This window comes from Medicago sativa, chromosome 6 (assembly GCF_051527215.1).
Source record: "Medicago sativa cultivar Bolivia chromosome 6, Bolivia_mono, whole genome shotgun sequence".
Taxonomy (NCBI): domain Eukaryota; kingdom Viridiplantae; phylum Streptophyta; class Magnoliopsida; order Fabales; family Fabaceae; genus Medicago; species Medicago sativa.
The window spans coordinates 4,791,907-4,807,989 of NC_140754.1; the positions used below are offsets into that span (position 1 = coordinate 4,791,907).

The window sequence follows — 16,083 nt, forward strand, 5'->3', positions numbered from 1 at the left end:
TGCTTCTTTCTGGATCTTTTCCTCTAGCACGTGTTAAGTGCTTTATCTTTTTCAGAGACCGGGCTCTGATACCAATTGAAGTAGCAATAAACATCACAAGAAAGGGGGGGGGGGGGGGGGGTTTGAATTGTGACCCTTTTAAAAATTATTCCTGGAAGTTAAATAAAAATATATGCTCAAGAAAATCTTGGTTAGTGTTAGTAATAATAAAATATTATAATATTAGGACCAGAGAACTCTGGATAATAAAATAAATAAAAGGACCAGAAAGTTCTGGAATAAAAGACTGAAATAAATAAAGCAGTAAAGGACCAAAAAACTCTGGATATATAACTGAAATAAATAAGCAGTAAAGGACCAGAAAACTCTGGATAATTAACTGAAATAAATAAAACGATAAAGGACCAGAAAACTCTGGATATATATAACTGAAATAAATAAAGCGATAAAGGACCAGAAAGTTCTGGATAATTATTAAGTGGTAGGTTAATTGTTTAATTTTAGTTTTAAGGACCAGAGCACTCTGGAAAAATAATATATTTAATTATAGTTATATGTGACGGCCAGAAATTAAGAGATGAGAGAAGAGAGAGAACACAAGAGATTTATCCTGGTTCGCCTAACCGGCTACGTCCAGTCCCCAAACTACGTGTGAGATTATCCACTATAGTATCCTGCTATCAGAAACTTCTGAATAGCACTATAATTTGTTGATCACACCAGATCAGTCCGTTACACTCTGTATTATCAACCTCAGCAGGCTTCTACTATTCTTGATCACACAAGAAAAGTTCTATCTCAAACTATTAAGCCTAATAGACTTGAGATCTAGTTACAATTTGTATGGTGGTGGGTGTTGGTAAAAATGGAATCTCAAAAGAGAAAAAAATATCTCACGTGGAGATTTCAAATTAATATCTCAAAGAGATATTTTAAATACAAACTCTCAGGGATATCTAAGCTTTAAGAAGAAAGATATGTGTAGCTTGTTTTGTTGTTATTGTTGAAGAGCTTGAGAATATTTCTTTTGAATATTCACGTGAATGAGAGAATGGAATTCTTGTGTGTAAGCTCTTAAGAATTGCCTTGCCATCTTGTTGTATTTATAGAGGTTGAAGTAGTGAAGCTCACTTGAAATTATACATGAACTTACAGCTGTGAAGCGTGTATGAAAAACAGCCCAGGTGCTCTTGCTTTTATTGCTTGATGCACAAGTGTTGCAAAAAATGTGTTTTTCCAAGTGAAGAATGTTCTGAAGAACATTCTCTGCTTTCTAGCCTTTGAAGACAGCCCACGTGAGGTTGTAATACAACTGTGCATGAGTTGTAAATGGCTGTGTTTTAATGACAGCATCCTTATCCATATTTGTAGTTTCACCAGAATGTTCTCAAGAACATTCTTTCTTTGTAAAACAGCTTTGTTTCTTCTTTTTCTATGGCACGTGCTTTTCCATTTCTTTTCTAAGTGCAAAGCCTTTATGTAATCATATGATATTCTATTTATGTCATGTATACCAAGTATCTTCTTTTGGTGAGACACAGAGAATATTTTGCTTCTTGATTTTGTACCAAAAAGTCCAATTATGTCCTTTTGCTTGATTGCTTTGATAAGGACGTTTTAACTTGTCTTTGTGAGCAAAGAACCTTCTTCTTATGTTAAGAACATTCTCATGAAACATTTCTCACAAAATTCATTAGTAGATAACAAGTTAAAAAACAAGTATTAAATGTTTGTAATCTTTAAAACATCAAATAAGGATTTTGTCCTCAACAGGAACAAATCACAAATATAAAGTAGTGATTATTAGAAAGAAAAAAAAATTGGGAAAATTATTAGAAAAATTTAGTGTGTTAGGCTGTTTTTCCTTTTAACGTCAGAAAAAACAAGGGTACTTGTTTATGGGGGTGGTGGTGGCAAGCAATTATGGGTAGTGGTGGGGCATGATGTTTAAAATATTTTACTTTACTAATGTATTGTTTCAAATTTATTTTTCGGTGGATAATAAAGCCAATCGATTTCTCTCAAAAAAAATTAAGCCAATCGATTTATTTGACCAAATTAAAAAACAATCGACTTAACATTGGATAAAATTGTATTAATTTGAATGTTGAAAATAATAAAATATGAAACCTTTTTATCCATAAAGAAAAATTATATTTTAATAGTTCAAAGTGATTGATCATCTCGACGGCTTTACCCTTACACCGGCTTGATACAAAGTCTTTCTCGAAGTAAATTTCTTGAAATCCATGTAAAAGTTTAAGGATTTATATGTGATCAAGTAAGACTTTCTACATGTAAAATTAAACATTGAGGTCCATGGGACCAGACTCGTATTAACTTAAAAAAAACAATTTCAATAATTAATTAACGTGTACAACTTTCGATCAAAATCATTGATTTATTATTTCTTGTCAAAAAAAAAAATCATTGATTTATTATTTGAAAAATATGCGAAATTAGATTTTTGTTGTTGGACTTTTTTTGCTTTCACACCGTTGGTAAAGCCTAGGCTGTCCGATTTCGATTGGATGATAAAAAAAAATGCAGATTTTAATTGTTATTTTATAATTTTAAATATGAACTGGATGACATAAAAAATGCATGAATGCATGGAAGCCTGATACAAAATATGTTACTCCATATATATAGAAAATAGAAAGATTCATAACTTAGCCAAAGATACACAGCACTTAATAATATACCAACTCACTTTCCACTCAAAAATATACTGTTTTTTATGTCTCCACCACCACTCCTCACTCTTTCTTTTCCTATATAATCCCACGAAAATATAGCAAACAAATATATATTTAGTTGTCACTTAGAAAACCTTAATCTCTTTGTTTGCTTTTTTTATTTATAATTTCAAAAGAAAAAGGTACTTGAAATGGGTGGTGGTGAGCAGAAAAATGTTTCTATTAAGAAGAAAAGGAAAAATGGTTCTTTTAAGTCCACTTTCATGCATGCTGATGTTCTAGACTGGTTTTTAATGGCTTTTGGTTCATTTGGGGCTATTGGTGATGGCATAATGGTCCCTATGGTGTTGCTAATCACTAGCAAAATAATGAACTCTATTGGTGGTTTTTCTGGCCAAACAAGTAGCAATTTTGTACATAACATCAATAAGGTTATCTCTTTTTCTCTAGCTATTTTGTTTTTTGTTACAATACAATACAACTTCTTTTTCTCTAGCTTTAATGTAAGTGTAAAAAGTCGAGTATTTTTAAAATTGGTATTATATATCTATTATTTTGTTTTCTGTTTTTTCATTAAAAAAAAAAAAAGAGGAAACATGAGTTTCCTAATTTCTTTTTTTCCTTAAAAAAATAAGAAAAAATAAAGGAGAATCAAGATCATGGAACATTAGTCGTGATGCGTGTGACCCACTTGATGATGTTAGAATTGAATTAGCAAAATTTTCTTTAGATGAACCAGAGTTGGAAGTTACTTTGTATCTTGATATGATGGGAATAGAGGAGAGGAGACCGAGACAATTAGTGTTGACTCAAATAGCACTTAACTCTTAAGTAATGAATATTAGATGCACATGTGTCTTTTTACCAAATATCTTTAAGGAAGACAACTCAAATCTCAAACAAATTATCTTTATCATCTCTATAAAACTGTCTTTAGAATTTCCAATTTTTTACTCTTCAAACTCAGCAACCATAAATTTGAGTATGAAATTTGTCGGTTAATTTAATGGTGAATACAATGGTATCCATGTAATTTGGTTGTGTATGTTGGAAATTTAGGTCTTAATAAAAACAGATTTCATAAAACATGTTCAACAATTAACAATCAACAGCGGAAGCAAACAAAACGTTGAACATAAATATGAACGAATCTAAGACATGTTTGATTTATCAAGCATATCAAGAATTAGCGTATTAGGAATACCTGGATAAAGCTTTCATGGCAGCCCTTTCAACGGCAATTGTAAACAGCGAGAGGTGATCTGAAACAAAACAAGAACGTTAGCGGCGGCTGATTTGGTTCTTCCTCAACCGGTACCTTTATGCCTCAAGTTCTCTTCAGATGGGGAGAAGAGAGAGTTTGTCGTGTACGGTGTATTGGGGACCATAGCCTCTTTTATATTGGATGGCCATTAGGGTTTCCCATTATTCCGTTAATGGGCCATCCGGACATCCACTCATTGAGTCCATATCAACTAATTAAATATTTAATTAATTATCCAATTAGAAACCTAATAGCCTTATTACTTAATTTGATCACTAATCAATTAAGGCTCACAATTGATAAATAGCTAATATAATTATTATTACGATATTTGCAACTGATCCAACTGAAAACTTTAGTGAGATCAAACCGAAGTTTGCAAATTCAATATTTGCACAAAATGATACAGAATGGTTATAACAAAATAACCTCATGAACTTTATTTCTGCAGAAAATCATAACATAAAGTCTGTATCAATACCAAAACAAAAGTATATAGAACATAAAGTAAAAGAGACTTTCACTAATCCAAGACATCCTTAATAACAACAACCATATGAAATACCTTATGTGTCATGTCTTTGATTAGCGGATCAGCTAGCATAAAGTTTGTCTCTACTTGTTCTATCATTCAACAACAATAATCTATAAGGCAATGAACTTTATAAACGTTGTTGAACAACTATATGACTAAATTATGTCACTATATATCTTAAGTGGTCTTTCAATACCTTTTACTATATGCAACCAAGTGACATAAATACTTACAGTCATTTCCTGAGTTAGGATGTGTATTATCTACTTACTGTTGGAAATTTAGGTCTTAATAAAACAAATTTCATAAAGCATGTTCAATAACCATGAATCAATAGCGGAAGCAAACAAAACATTGAACATGATTATGATCGGATCTACGACATGTTTGATTTATCAAGGATATTAAGAATTAGGTATAAGGAATACCTGGATGAAGCTTTGATGGCATCCCTCTCAACAGCAACGAGGAGAAACCGTGATCTGAAATACACATCAACAGCAACGAGGAGAAACCGTGATCTGAAATACACAACTTTTGTTAGCGGCGGCTAATTTGGTTCTTCCTCAACCGGTACCTTTATGCCTCAAGTTCTCTTCAGATGGGGAGAAGAGAGAGTTTGCCGTGTACGGTGTATTGGGGATCATAGCCTCTTTTATATTGGATGGCCATTAGGGTTTCCCATTATTCTGTTAATGGGCCATCCAGACATCCACTCATTGAGTCCATATCAACTAATTAAATAATTAATTATCCAAAATAGAAATCTAATTAGCCTTATTACTTAATTTGATCACTAATCAATTAAGGCTCTAAATTGATAAATAACTAATATAATTATTATTACGATATTTGCCCACATAATGATATTGGAATATTATTAAATAATAAAATATTCCAACAATCTCCCACTTGGGCTACATATCTTAATAATTATACCAGAATTCTTTAGGCGCGTGTCCGAATGTTATTTATCTTTAGATTTCAACCGTACAATCTGGTCCACCTCATACATTAATAATGGGACCACCGCGGCTGTCGTCACTGACATATAACGTGACAGAACCCCGACGACCACCATATCAATGCACTTGATGACATATATTGATATGGATGAGTGGCATGAAAATTTCATGTAATGTGATCTCTAAATCATGTCTATTTCCAACTGATCCAACTGAAAACTTTAGTGAGATCAAACTGAAGTTTGCAAATTTAGTATTTGCACAAAATGATACATAAATGGTTATAATAAATATAACCTCATGAACTTTATTTCTGCAGAAAATCATAACATAAAGTCTGTATCAATACCAAAACAAAAGTATAGAACATAAAGTAAAAGAGACTCCCACTAATCCAAGAGATCCTTAATGACAACAACCATATGAAAGACCTTATGTGTCATGTCTTTGAATAACGGATCAGCTAGCATAAAGTTTGTCTCTACTTGTTCTATCATTCAACAACAATAATCTATAAGGTAATGAACCTTATAAACTTTGTTATCAAATAACTATATGACTGAATTATGTCACTATATAAATTGAGTGGTCTTTGAATGCCTTTAACGATATGCAACCAAGTGACATAAATACTTACAGTCATTTCTTGAGTTAGGATGTATGTCATATACTCGCATCCAAAAGTCAGAGTCTGACACAAAAAATGATCTCCAAATTGTCAGATCTCTGATGTGAGCATAAGCTCTCTTGTTCTCTTTGATAATCCTTAAGGTTGCTTTTCAACAATTCAAACTTTGAATTGTTCAAGTATCTGCAAACAATCTGATTATATATGCTATTTCCAAATGCATATAAATAAGATCATACATAAAAATCATATAGACAAAGCGTAGGAAAATACTTAATTTTCTGAATTTATAAATTTTCTAATTGGCAATATTTGAGACTGAAAGTCTCTCTCAGTGATTGTCACCTATAATTTATTATGTCAATTTATTTTCAACTTTATTGATATAAACCTTTTGTGACATCTGAAGGATACTTTGAGAGTAATCTCTAAGTATCTAAAACTTAATACAAAAGAAGTGTCCCCAAGATCTTTCATCGCTAAACTTTCATTAGAGATATTCTTGGTTTCACATAACTAATATATCAATGTTGACTAAACAAAATATAATTGACACATTAAACTTGAACTATAAATTTACTCCCACTGAGCTTAATAAAACCACAATTCTCCATAATGTTATCTCAAAACCAAATGAGACAATTACTTTATGAGAATTTGTGGGAACACTAAAGAGACAAATTTCTTAACTTATAAGTGGATTTCATGACTTTGCAAACCATCTATTTTCTATCAATTGACACAAGTTTGATTCAGTTGCACCATATTGCATCATTTAATGTCACCATTAAGAAACACTATATTGAAATCCATCTTGTGCAACTCCAAAATTATAGTAAGCAAACTAGTATCATGACTGTCCTAATAGAGTCATTCAATTAAACTAAATAGAATTTCTCTTTTCAGTCAATTCTTAATGACACTAGAATCCCTAGTTCTTGAGGGTGTTGAGTTTGATCTATATGAAATAATTTCTTAACTTGATTGAGAGGAAGAACAATAATGTCCTCATGAGAATCCAAATATACTATAATAATAGTAACTATATGAATTAGTTTAGAACTAATTCTTCCTCATTCAGTTTTGTTCTAAAACAATATCTCTCCCCCAAACTCAATATCCTCAAGAAAGCTTAACAATTTATGTCTCAAAAAATTTCTTAATTTGTGGGACTAAAAACTTATAATATTCAAAACCTTAAACAATATAGAATGTCACAAGTCATAACTGAATTGACTCTAATAATTGAACTTAAAAGACACATTGAATCATCATTTGAAAATAGAACTCAAAATATCATGACTTATTCAAAGAGAAAAAGAAGAAAGAAAGAAAAAAAAAATAAGCAAATGATGATTCACCAAATTGTCTTTTAAATACAAAAAAGCTAGTAATGACAATCTAAAATTGGTTCAAAAAATGAATAAAGCAATCTTTATCGACTTTGTCCATTCTAAATTGATATATCTTTCAACATCATTGGACATAAGTCAGTCAAGACTACCTTTCTTTATTTGCCCTTATCTTTTGAGGTATTTTCCGAATGAGCACTATTTTATTTTCTCTTGCTTCAACTTTTCCTTATTTGCACACTTTATGAATTGATCGTTTAAATGATCATTTCTAACTGGAACAGTTAAAAAACTTAATTGTGCAAAGAGAATACTGAATTCTCGAACGAGTCATATGATAGTCAAAATTACTGAATTTTCAAACAAGTCATATGATAGTATAAATTATAGTGTCTTAGCAAGATTAAATATTTACATAATGTGCTCCTAACATTTTCTTTGCCTAATAATCTTAATGAAATACTCACTCTCAAATGAGAGCTTGTCTTTCTCTATATTGCTTAAAAAGCACTTTAGTTTAAGCAAAGAAAATATGACAAAAATATGTCTTCTTAAATAACACCTCAAATATATATGATATCTTAGCTTTATGATCGATCACATGTGACCTATAGAATTTGGTGTATACTCACTTGTCAAACTTGATTCTCACATTGGGTACTGAATTTGTGAGAGAATGTGAGTTTTACCATCCTTATCTAAGGTCTAGATCCCAGAACAATATCAATGTTATTCTTTAAATCCTACATTAGAATTTAACTCAAATTAGCAGATACATAAACTATATTAGTTTAAAGAGAACAAGAGTAGTTAAAGTACTCACCAAAATACCTAGTGCACCATCAATATCAAGTCTTTAAACAATAATATCAATTGCTAATGGTAATTTACAGCAATGATCAAACAAGGACAATTTACTTTGACAAAGAATATATTCTTATAATTGTCATATGTTTATCATAATATATGTGAATGTAAACTCTTAAATATTTAAATATTAAAGAAATGTGCTTCTTTATTTGTAAATAAAAGACCTTAACAAGATACCAAATGCACCATTAAAACACAATCTTTGGATTGCTAAGAATTAACTGCAAGTGGTACTCTCAATGCAATGATCAAACATTGGTGATAAGTCCTGTCAAATAATAGTCACCTTTGGGCATCCTATTACCCACATGGATAATTACGTTATAATCACCACATATTTACCCTCGCAAGTGCACAATTATCCGGCCAAGTTGCGCCTTCCTTGGGGCCGAACAACAGCTCGCATGAATAATTTTACACTACATCTTTTGTAAGCTTAATTGAAATCAATTTACACAACAGAGGTTACTTGGGCAACATTATTGTTTCAACTGACTCAACTAATTTTACTAGACAATTTTAATATACATTAAATTGGGTGATAAATCCTGTCAAATAATAGTCACCTTCGGGTATCCTATTATTCACATGGAAAATTACTTTATAATCACCACACATTTACTATCATATGTATGGAACTATCCGGTCAAGTTGTGCCTTCCTTGGGGCCGACGTCAAATCACATGAATAATTTCATACTACGCCTTTTGTAAGTTCAGTTGAATCAAATCTACGCAACAGAGGTTACTTTGGCAACATGTTGTTTCAACCAAAACAACCGCAATTACTAGACATTTCACAGTAAATTAAATGGGAATGGTCTTAAATTTACAAGGCACTACTGACATAATGTAGGCCAAATTAGTTTTTTATGTTGCTAAGTAACCAAAAGGTCACTCGATAACCCTTAAGTGTGAAGTCAAATTCACGAGAATTTAATAGAAGATGCAAGTCAGAAAAAAAAAATCACACCAATGTGTGTATGACAATACATTTACAGATATCGCATAAAGTGACAACAAGAACCATAACATGAAATATATCCAAAATGCATGATAAAACAAAATATTATTGAAGAAAACTTAATAACAATAAACTATAACATCATAATCATGCTATAAGAAAAATATTCAATTTCAAACCAAAAGAAAATTGAATCTTATATACACCAAAATATTCATGCCACAATTGATTCACATATACCAAATGATTCTTTAAATAAAATAATGAATAACTTTAGACTCAATTCTTGTCAAAAAAAAAAACTTTAGACTCAATTGTTTCCTAAACAAGAAAACAACCTTTATATGTTTATAAATAAATAAATAAATAAATAAACACTTCTAGAGTTCAAATTTTCAAAAATTAAAGAATCAAATCTTCATTCTAAAATATGTTATGATGTACTATCCAATTGGTTCAAAAATATTTTGAGATGTGTTATTAAACACTAAAAAAAAAAAAAACAAGTTTCCACACATGATATATGATGACCAAATATATATCAAAAAACTTTATACATCTACTATCTCAAAATAAACTTTATGTACAACATCTATTTGAATCAAAACTAATTTCAAATAGAAATTAAGTTGCTAAACATGACAAAAAATATTTGAAAATTATATTAACCTAAAAAGCTTGATTAAAAAATCAAATAACCAATCTTCTTTTGTCAATTCCATATCCCTATTTGTTGGCGAGATACTGCCTACGCTATAACAGTGGTTTAAAAAAAAAAAAACATACATGATATTTTGAGTCTTTAGCAACAACCTTTATATCGGATTTGCTCAAAAAAAAAAAAAACCTTTATATCGGATCAAATCCAAAGTTACAAAAAAGAAATAAACTTCAAAATATTAGTTTAACTCAAATATGTGACTGGCAAAATTCACACCAATTACTGTAAATTAATTTTCAAACCGAATAGAAAATATTTGCCAGACCTGATTTATTTTACAAAATTAAATCGAACATAAAGATTTGTTTCAAATTAAACATAAAAAAAAAATCATACTTAAATAATTTTTTTTTTGAACAAACAAAAATGATATATATATTAACAAGTAGTGGATAACCCCGCACAAGGCGTGCAAACAGGGAAACCACTCAACAGTATTTACAAGGAGAAGGTGCTAGCCGAAATAGAGCAAAGCGAAGCACCCACCGAAAAACAACAACCTGACGAAACTACAGATGGACGCCCATACAAAGGAGCGGTTGTTTCCACCAGTCATGATAACAATACAGAAAGGTTGCCTGTTTTGACTTTAACCAAGAAAAGGAGGTAAATTTGACCTTCTCAATGAGGGTAGAAGGTGTCGAAGCCATGTTGTTAAACACACGGTCATTCCGTTCCTTCCAAATAACCCATACAGAGGTAAACCAAATGATCCGGAAGAACAAAAGTGTAGAACTATGCAAACCAGGCAAATTAACAAACTGAGTATAATGATGGAAAATGTCGGCATGTGAGACACAAGAGATGCCCAGCCAAAGCCACACCTGGGACCAAAGAGAGTCGGCTGCGGCACAACCCAAGAATAAGTGATTAGCTGTCTCTGGACTCCCACAACCAAACACACACGCTGCCTCCTCCTGAGAAAGAACCCTACGGCGAACCAAATTGTCCTTTGTTGGAAGACGATTGCGGAGAAGGCGCCACACGAACACGGAGATCTTAGATGGTATCTGCTGATGCCAAATGTCAACAACATGCGACCTATCACGCACATCAGTCGTAGTGGTAAGGAAGCGGTAGACCCCACGAACTGAGTATCCATGCATCGTATCTAACAGCCACTTCCAAGTGTCCTCTACATTTTCCTGAAACACAAAGTTATTGAGTAACATAAAACACTCCCTCTCACTCTCCTCCTCCCATGCCAACAATCGCCTACGCCAAAGACCCTCCCTCCCATCACCGACCTCTACCACCCTCCTCATCGTATCCACCGAACACTCCTTATCGACAGACAAGTCAAAAAGACGAGGAAATTTATATTTTAAAGGAATGTCCCCCACCCAAATATCATGCCAGAAAAAAGTCTCCCTCCCATTTCCAACCACCCTGCGTATATTATTATCAAACCACCTACCAACACCCTCACCAACCCCCTCTCGGATCCTACACAACGACCTCCACCAAGCCGAAGAGTGACGATCACCCTCTTTCAGCCTACCCCCCTCCTCACCATACCGAGCTTTTAAGACTTGATACCACAACCCATCTTTATCAATCAGCATTCTCCAACACCACTTACCCATTAACGATAAATTAAAAGCACCCAATCTCTTAACCCCCAACCCTCCATCCTCCTTAGGAGTACAAATTGACTCCCAATTTATCCAAGCAATTTTCCTAAAGTCCTCACCACCCCCCCAAAAAAAAATTTTAAAAACAGATTCAATAGAAGAAATTATACCTGCAGGGGCTTTGAAAAAGGAAAGAAAGTAAACTGGCAGTGAAGACAGGACAGATTTCAGAAGTACCAAACGACCACCAAAGGAAAGAAACTTATGGTTCCACGACGACAAGCGGGAGACAATGCGATCAACAACAGGCTTCCAAAAAGAGATTTTTCGAGAATCACCTCCAATAGGCAGCCCCAAATAAGTAAAAGGAATGGCACCTTTGCGACATCTCATCAAAGAAGCAGCCTCCGACAACCAAGAAGCAGTAATATTAACTCCAGTCAACATACTTTTATGAAAATTCACTTTTAAACCTGACAACTCCTCAAATAAAAGCAACACCGACCTCATAGTACGTACATTCAACCAACTTTTCTCACCAATAATTAATGTGTCATCCACAAACTGTAAATGTGTCAACCGCACCTCGGCATTGGCACCCAAACCGTACCCAGTAAAGAGGTGTGCCCCTTCGACAGCCTTCATTAGGACATTAAAACCCTCAGCAGCTAACAAGAATAAAAAGGGCGATAGTGGATCACCCTGACGCAATCCCCGCTCAAGAGGAAACTCATCCGTCGGGCTACCATTCACTAAAACAGACGCCTTTGCTGATCCGACACATTCAGAAATCCACTTCCGCCACAGTTTTGGGAAGTTCATGTTTGCCATTACAGAGTCCAGGTAATTTAAATCCACAGAATCGTAAGCTTTCTCAAAATCAACTTTAAACAAAAGAAGCTCTTTTTTCAACCGGGTCGCTTCATCAACTGCTTCATTTGCAACTAAAATACCATCCAGAATCTGTTTACCTTTAACAAACGCTGACTGAGACTCAGAAACCACACTACCTACCACCGACCGCAATCTATTTGCTAGAACCTTAGCAAGAATTTTATACAGACATCCGACCAAAGAAATAGGTCGAAAATCATTCAGCCTTTGCGGACTATTCACCTTCGGTATGAGAGCAATGAAAGTAGAATTGATACCCTTTGACAGCTTACCATTGCGGTGGAACTCAACCATAAACCTTAACAAATCATCTTTTAATAGGCTCCAAAATTCCTTTACAAAACCAAAGCTAACACCGTCAGGACCAGGGCTCTTATAACTGTCGCAGTCCCAGACTGCTTGTTTCACTTCCTCAATACAAAACGGCCTGGTTAACATCCCCGCTTCCGCGAAAGAAAGCTTCCGAAAATTAAGACCATCAACACCTGGCCGCACAACACCTCTGGACTTAAAGTGATTTGAGAAATAATTAAAAACAGTTGCACGAATGTCATGAACCCCCTCAACAATACCACCGTCGACAGTCACCGAATGAATAGCATTATGACACCTCCGATGGGACATGTAATTATGAAAATATTTGGAGTTTGCATCCCCTTCCGACAACCACTTCATCCTCGAATTCTGCCAGTTAATACTATTTTGCATACGAGCCAAAGAGTGTAACGAAACAGATAGATCATGAAGCTCGGTGACCTCCGTTTCTTGGAGACTTGCGGTTTCTGCTTTTGCATCTAACACAGACATTTTAGCTTTGACCTCCTTCATCCTACCATCCATATTCCGTACATGATTAGAATGCCACTCCTTTAAATTGGATTTAATCATTTTCAATTTCTGTTGAAGCACAAAACCAGCCCACCCGTGACAGTCAAACGTTGCCCATTTCTCACGAACATAGTCTGCATAACCTGGAAGATCCGACCAACATTTAAGCATTTTCAAAGGCCGAGGTCCCCAATTTGATTCATCAACACACAACATCAACGGGACGTGATCAGAAAGTCCCCGTTGATAAGCAACCTGAATACAGTTCGGCCACACGTCACACCACTTATTTGACAACAAAAATCTATCCAATCTACTCATGGAAACACCATCTCCTTTATACCAAGTAAACAGTCTTCCGCATAAAGGCAAATCAAATAGCAGGCTTTCATTAATGAATGTATTAAAGACCTCGGAATCCGGTTGTCTAGAAAAATCCGATCGCCCTTTTCTTTCATCAAGACTACGCACTGAATTAAAGTCCCCACAGACACAAATGCAAACATCACTGTTACTCTGAATGTGCGATAACAGATTACCCCACAAAATCTTCTTCGTCACCAAGTCACACGGTGCATAAACATTAAAAATAATAAAGTCTTTGCCAGAAAAAAGATCCTTACCCTTGATAGCCAAAACATGATTGAAAGAAATAAATTGAATAATCAACGCAATTCAGTCAAGCAAAGCATCACTGATTCACCTTTGCAGTTTTAGAAGAAAAGGAGGAAAAATAATTTGCAAATAGAATCGCAACCCCATGTTTCAATTACTAGGCTTAGCACCAACAATATATTTCTAATTGAATTATCATTATAAAAATAACTCAAACGACACAACAACATGGTAATTGGCAATCTCAAAAGTGAAAACTACTACAAGGTACATATCATTTATCAATCCGGTTGATTCCAAAACAGAAAAGATAATTAAAATCGAAAACTAAAAGATTCACACATGAAAGCCATACGTACAAAATTACATCGATTCATATCTAAAGTCAATAAGTTAGGGTTCATAAAATTTGGGTAAACAACGTAAGACCCAAATATGAATAACATACAAAGAAAATAGATGTATCTCAATAAATCAAATCATGAAGACCGCTCTGATACCACTTGTTGGAAATTTAGGTATTAATAAAACAAATTTCATAAAGCATGTTCAATAACCATGAATCAATAGCGGAAGCAAACAAAACATTGAACATGATTATGATCGGATCTACGACATGTTTGATTTATCAAGGATATTAAGAATTAGGTATAAGGAATACCTGGATGAAGCTTTGATGGCATCCCTCTCAACAGCAACGAGGAGAAACCGTGATCTGAAATACACATCAACAGCAACGAGGAGAAACCGTGATCTGAAATACACAACTTTTGTTAGCGGCGGCTAATTTGGTTCTTCCTCAACCGGTACCTTTATGCCTCAAGTTCTCTTCAGATGGGAGAAGAGAGAGTTTGCCGTGTACGGTGTATTGGGGACCATAGCCTCTTTTATATTGGATGGCCATTAGGGTTTCCCATTATTCCGTTAATGGGCCATCCAGACATCCACTCATTGAGTCCATATCAACTAATTAAATAATTAATTATCCAAAATAGAAATCTAATTAGCCTTATTACTTAATTTGATCACTAATCAATTAAGGCTCTAAATTGATAAATAACTAATATAATTATTATTACGATATTTGCCCACATAATGATATTGGAATATTATTAAATAATAAAATATTCCAACACTTACATCCAAAAGCCAAAGTCTGACACACAAATGATCTCCAAATTGTCAGATATCTTATGTGAGCATAAGCTCTCTTGTTCTCTTTAAATAGTCCTTATGGTTGCCTTTTCAACAATTCAAACTTTGAATTGCTCAAGTATCTGTCAAACAATCTTATTATATATGCTATTTCCAAATGCATATAAATAAGATCATACATAAAAAATATTTTATAGGTTATTATATATGCTATTTCCAAATGCATATGAATAAGATCATACATAAAAAATATTTTATAGGCAAAGCTTCGGAAAATACTTAAATTTCTGAATTCATAAACTTCCTAATGGGCAATATTTGAGACTGAAAAGTCTCTCTCGATGATTAAGGTCACTCATAACTTATATGTCAATTTATTTTCAACTTATTGATATAAATCTTTTGTGACATCTGAAGGATACCTTGAGAGTAATCTCTAAGTATCTAAAACTTGATACAAAAGAAGTGTCCCCAAGATCTTTCATTGTTAAACTTTCGTTAGAGATTTTCTTGGTTTCACATAAATAATATATATCTTTGTTGACTAAATAAAATAAAATTGACATATTAAACTCAAAATATAATTTTACTCCCACTGAGCTTACTAAATCCACAATTCTCCATAATATTATCTCAAAACCAAATGAGACAATTACTTTATGAGAATTTGTGGTAACACTAAATAGACAAATTTCTTAACTTAAAAGTGGATTGCATGACTTTGAAAATCATCTACTTTGTATCAATTGACACAAAAGCTTTATTCAACTGCACCATATTGTATCATTAATGTCACCATTAAGAAACACTAAATTGAAATTCATCTTATGCAGCTCCAAAATTATAATAAGCAAACTAGTATCATGACTGTCCTAATAGTTTCAATTAAACTCAATAGAATTTCTCTTTTCAGTCAATTCTTAATGACACTAGAATCCCTAGTTCTTGAGGGTGTTGAGTTTGATCTATACGAAATAATTTCTTAACTTAAGTGAGAGGAAGCACAATAATGTCCTCGTG

The 16,083-nt window shown here is 33.3% G+C and overlaps 1 protein-coding gene across 2 annotated transcripts in view; it reads left to right on the forward strand.

The window, feature by feature from the left end:
- Nucleotides 1-2,807: 2,807 nt before the first annotated feature.
- LOC146912228 (ABC transporter B family member 15-like) overlaps nucleotides 2,808-16,083 on the forward strand; it is a 30,378-nt gene continuing 17,102 nt past the window's right edge. For both annotated transcript variants that reach the window (XM_085719919.1, XM_085719918.1), the window contains exon 1: nucleotides 2,808-3,130. Coding sequence is in view for 1 of the 2 variants with exons in the window: in XM_085719918.1 (XP_085576044.1) it covers nucleotides 2,891-3,130 (240 nt within the window). In the remaining variant the exon portion in view is untranslated. The remainder of the gene's footprint in view (nucleotides 3,131-16,083) is intronic.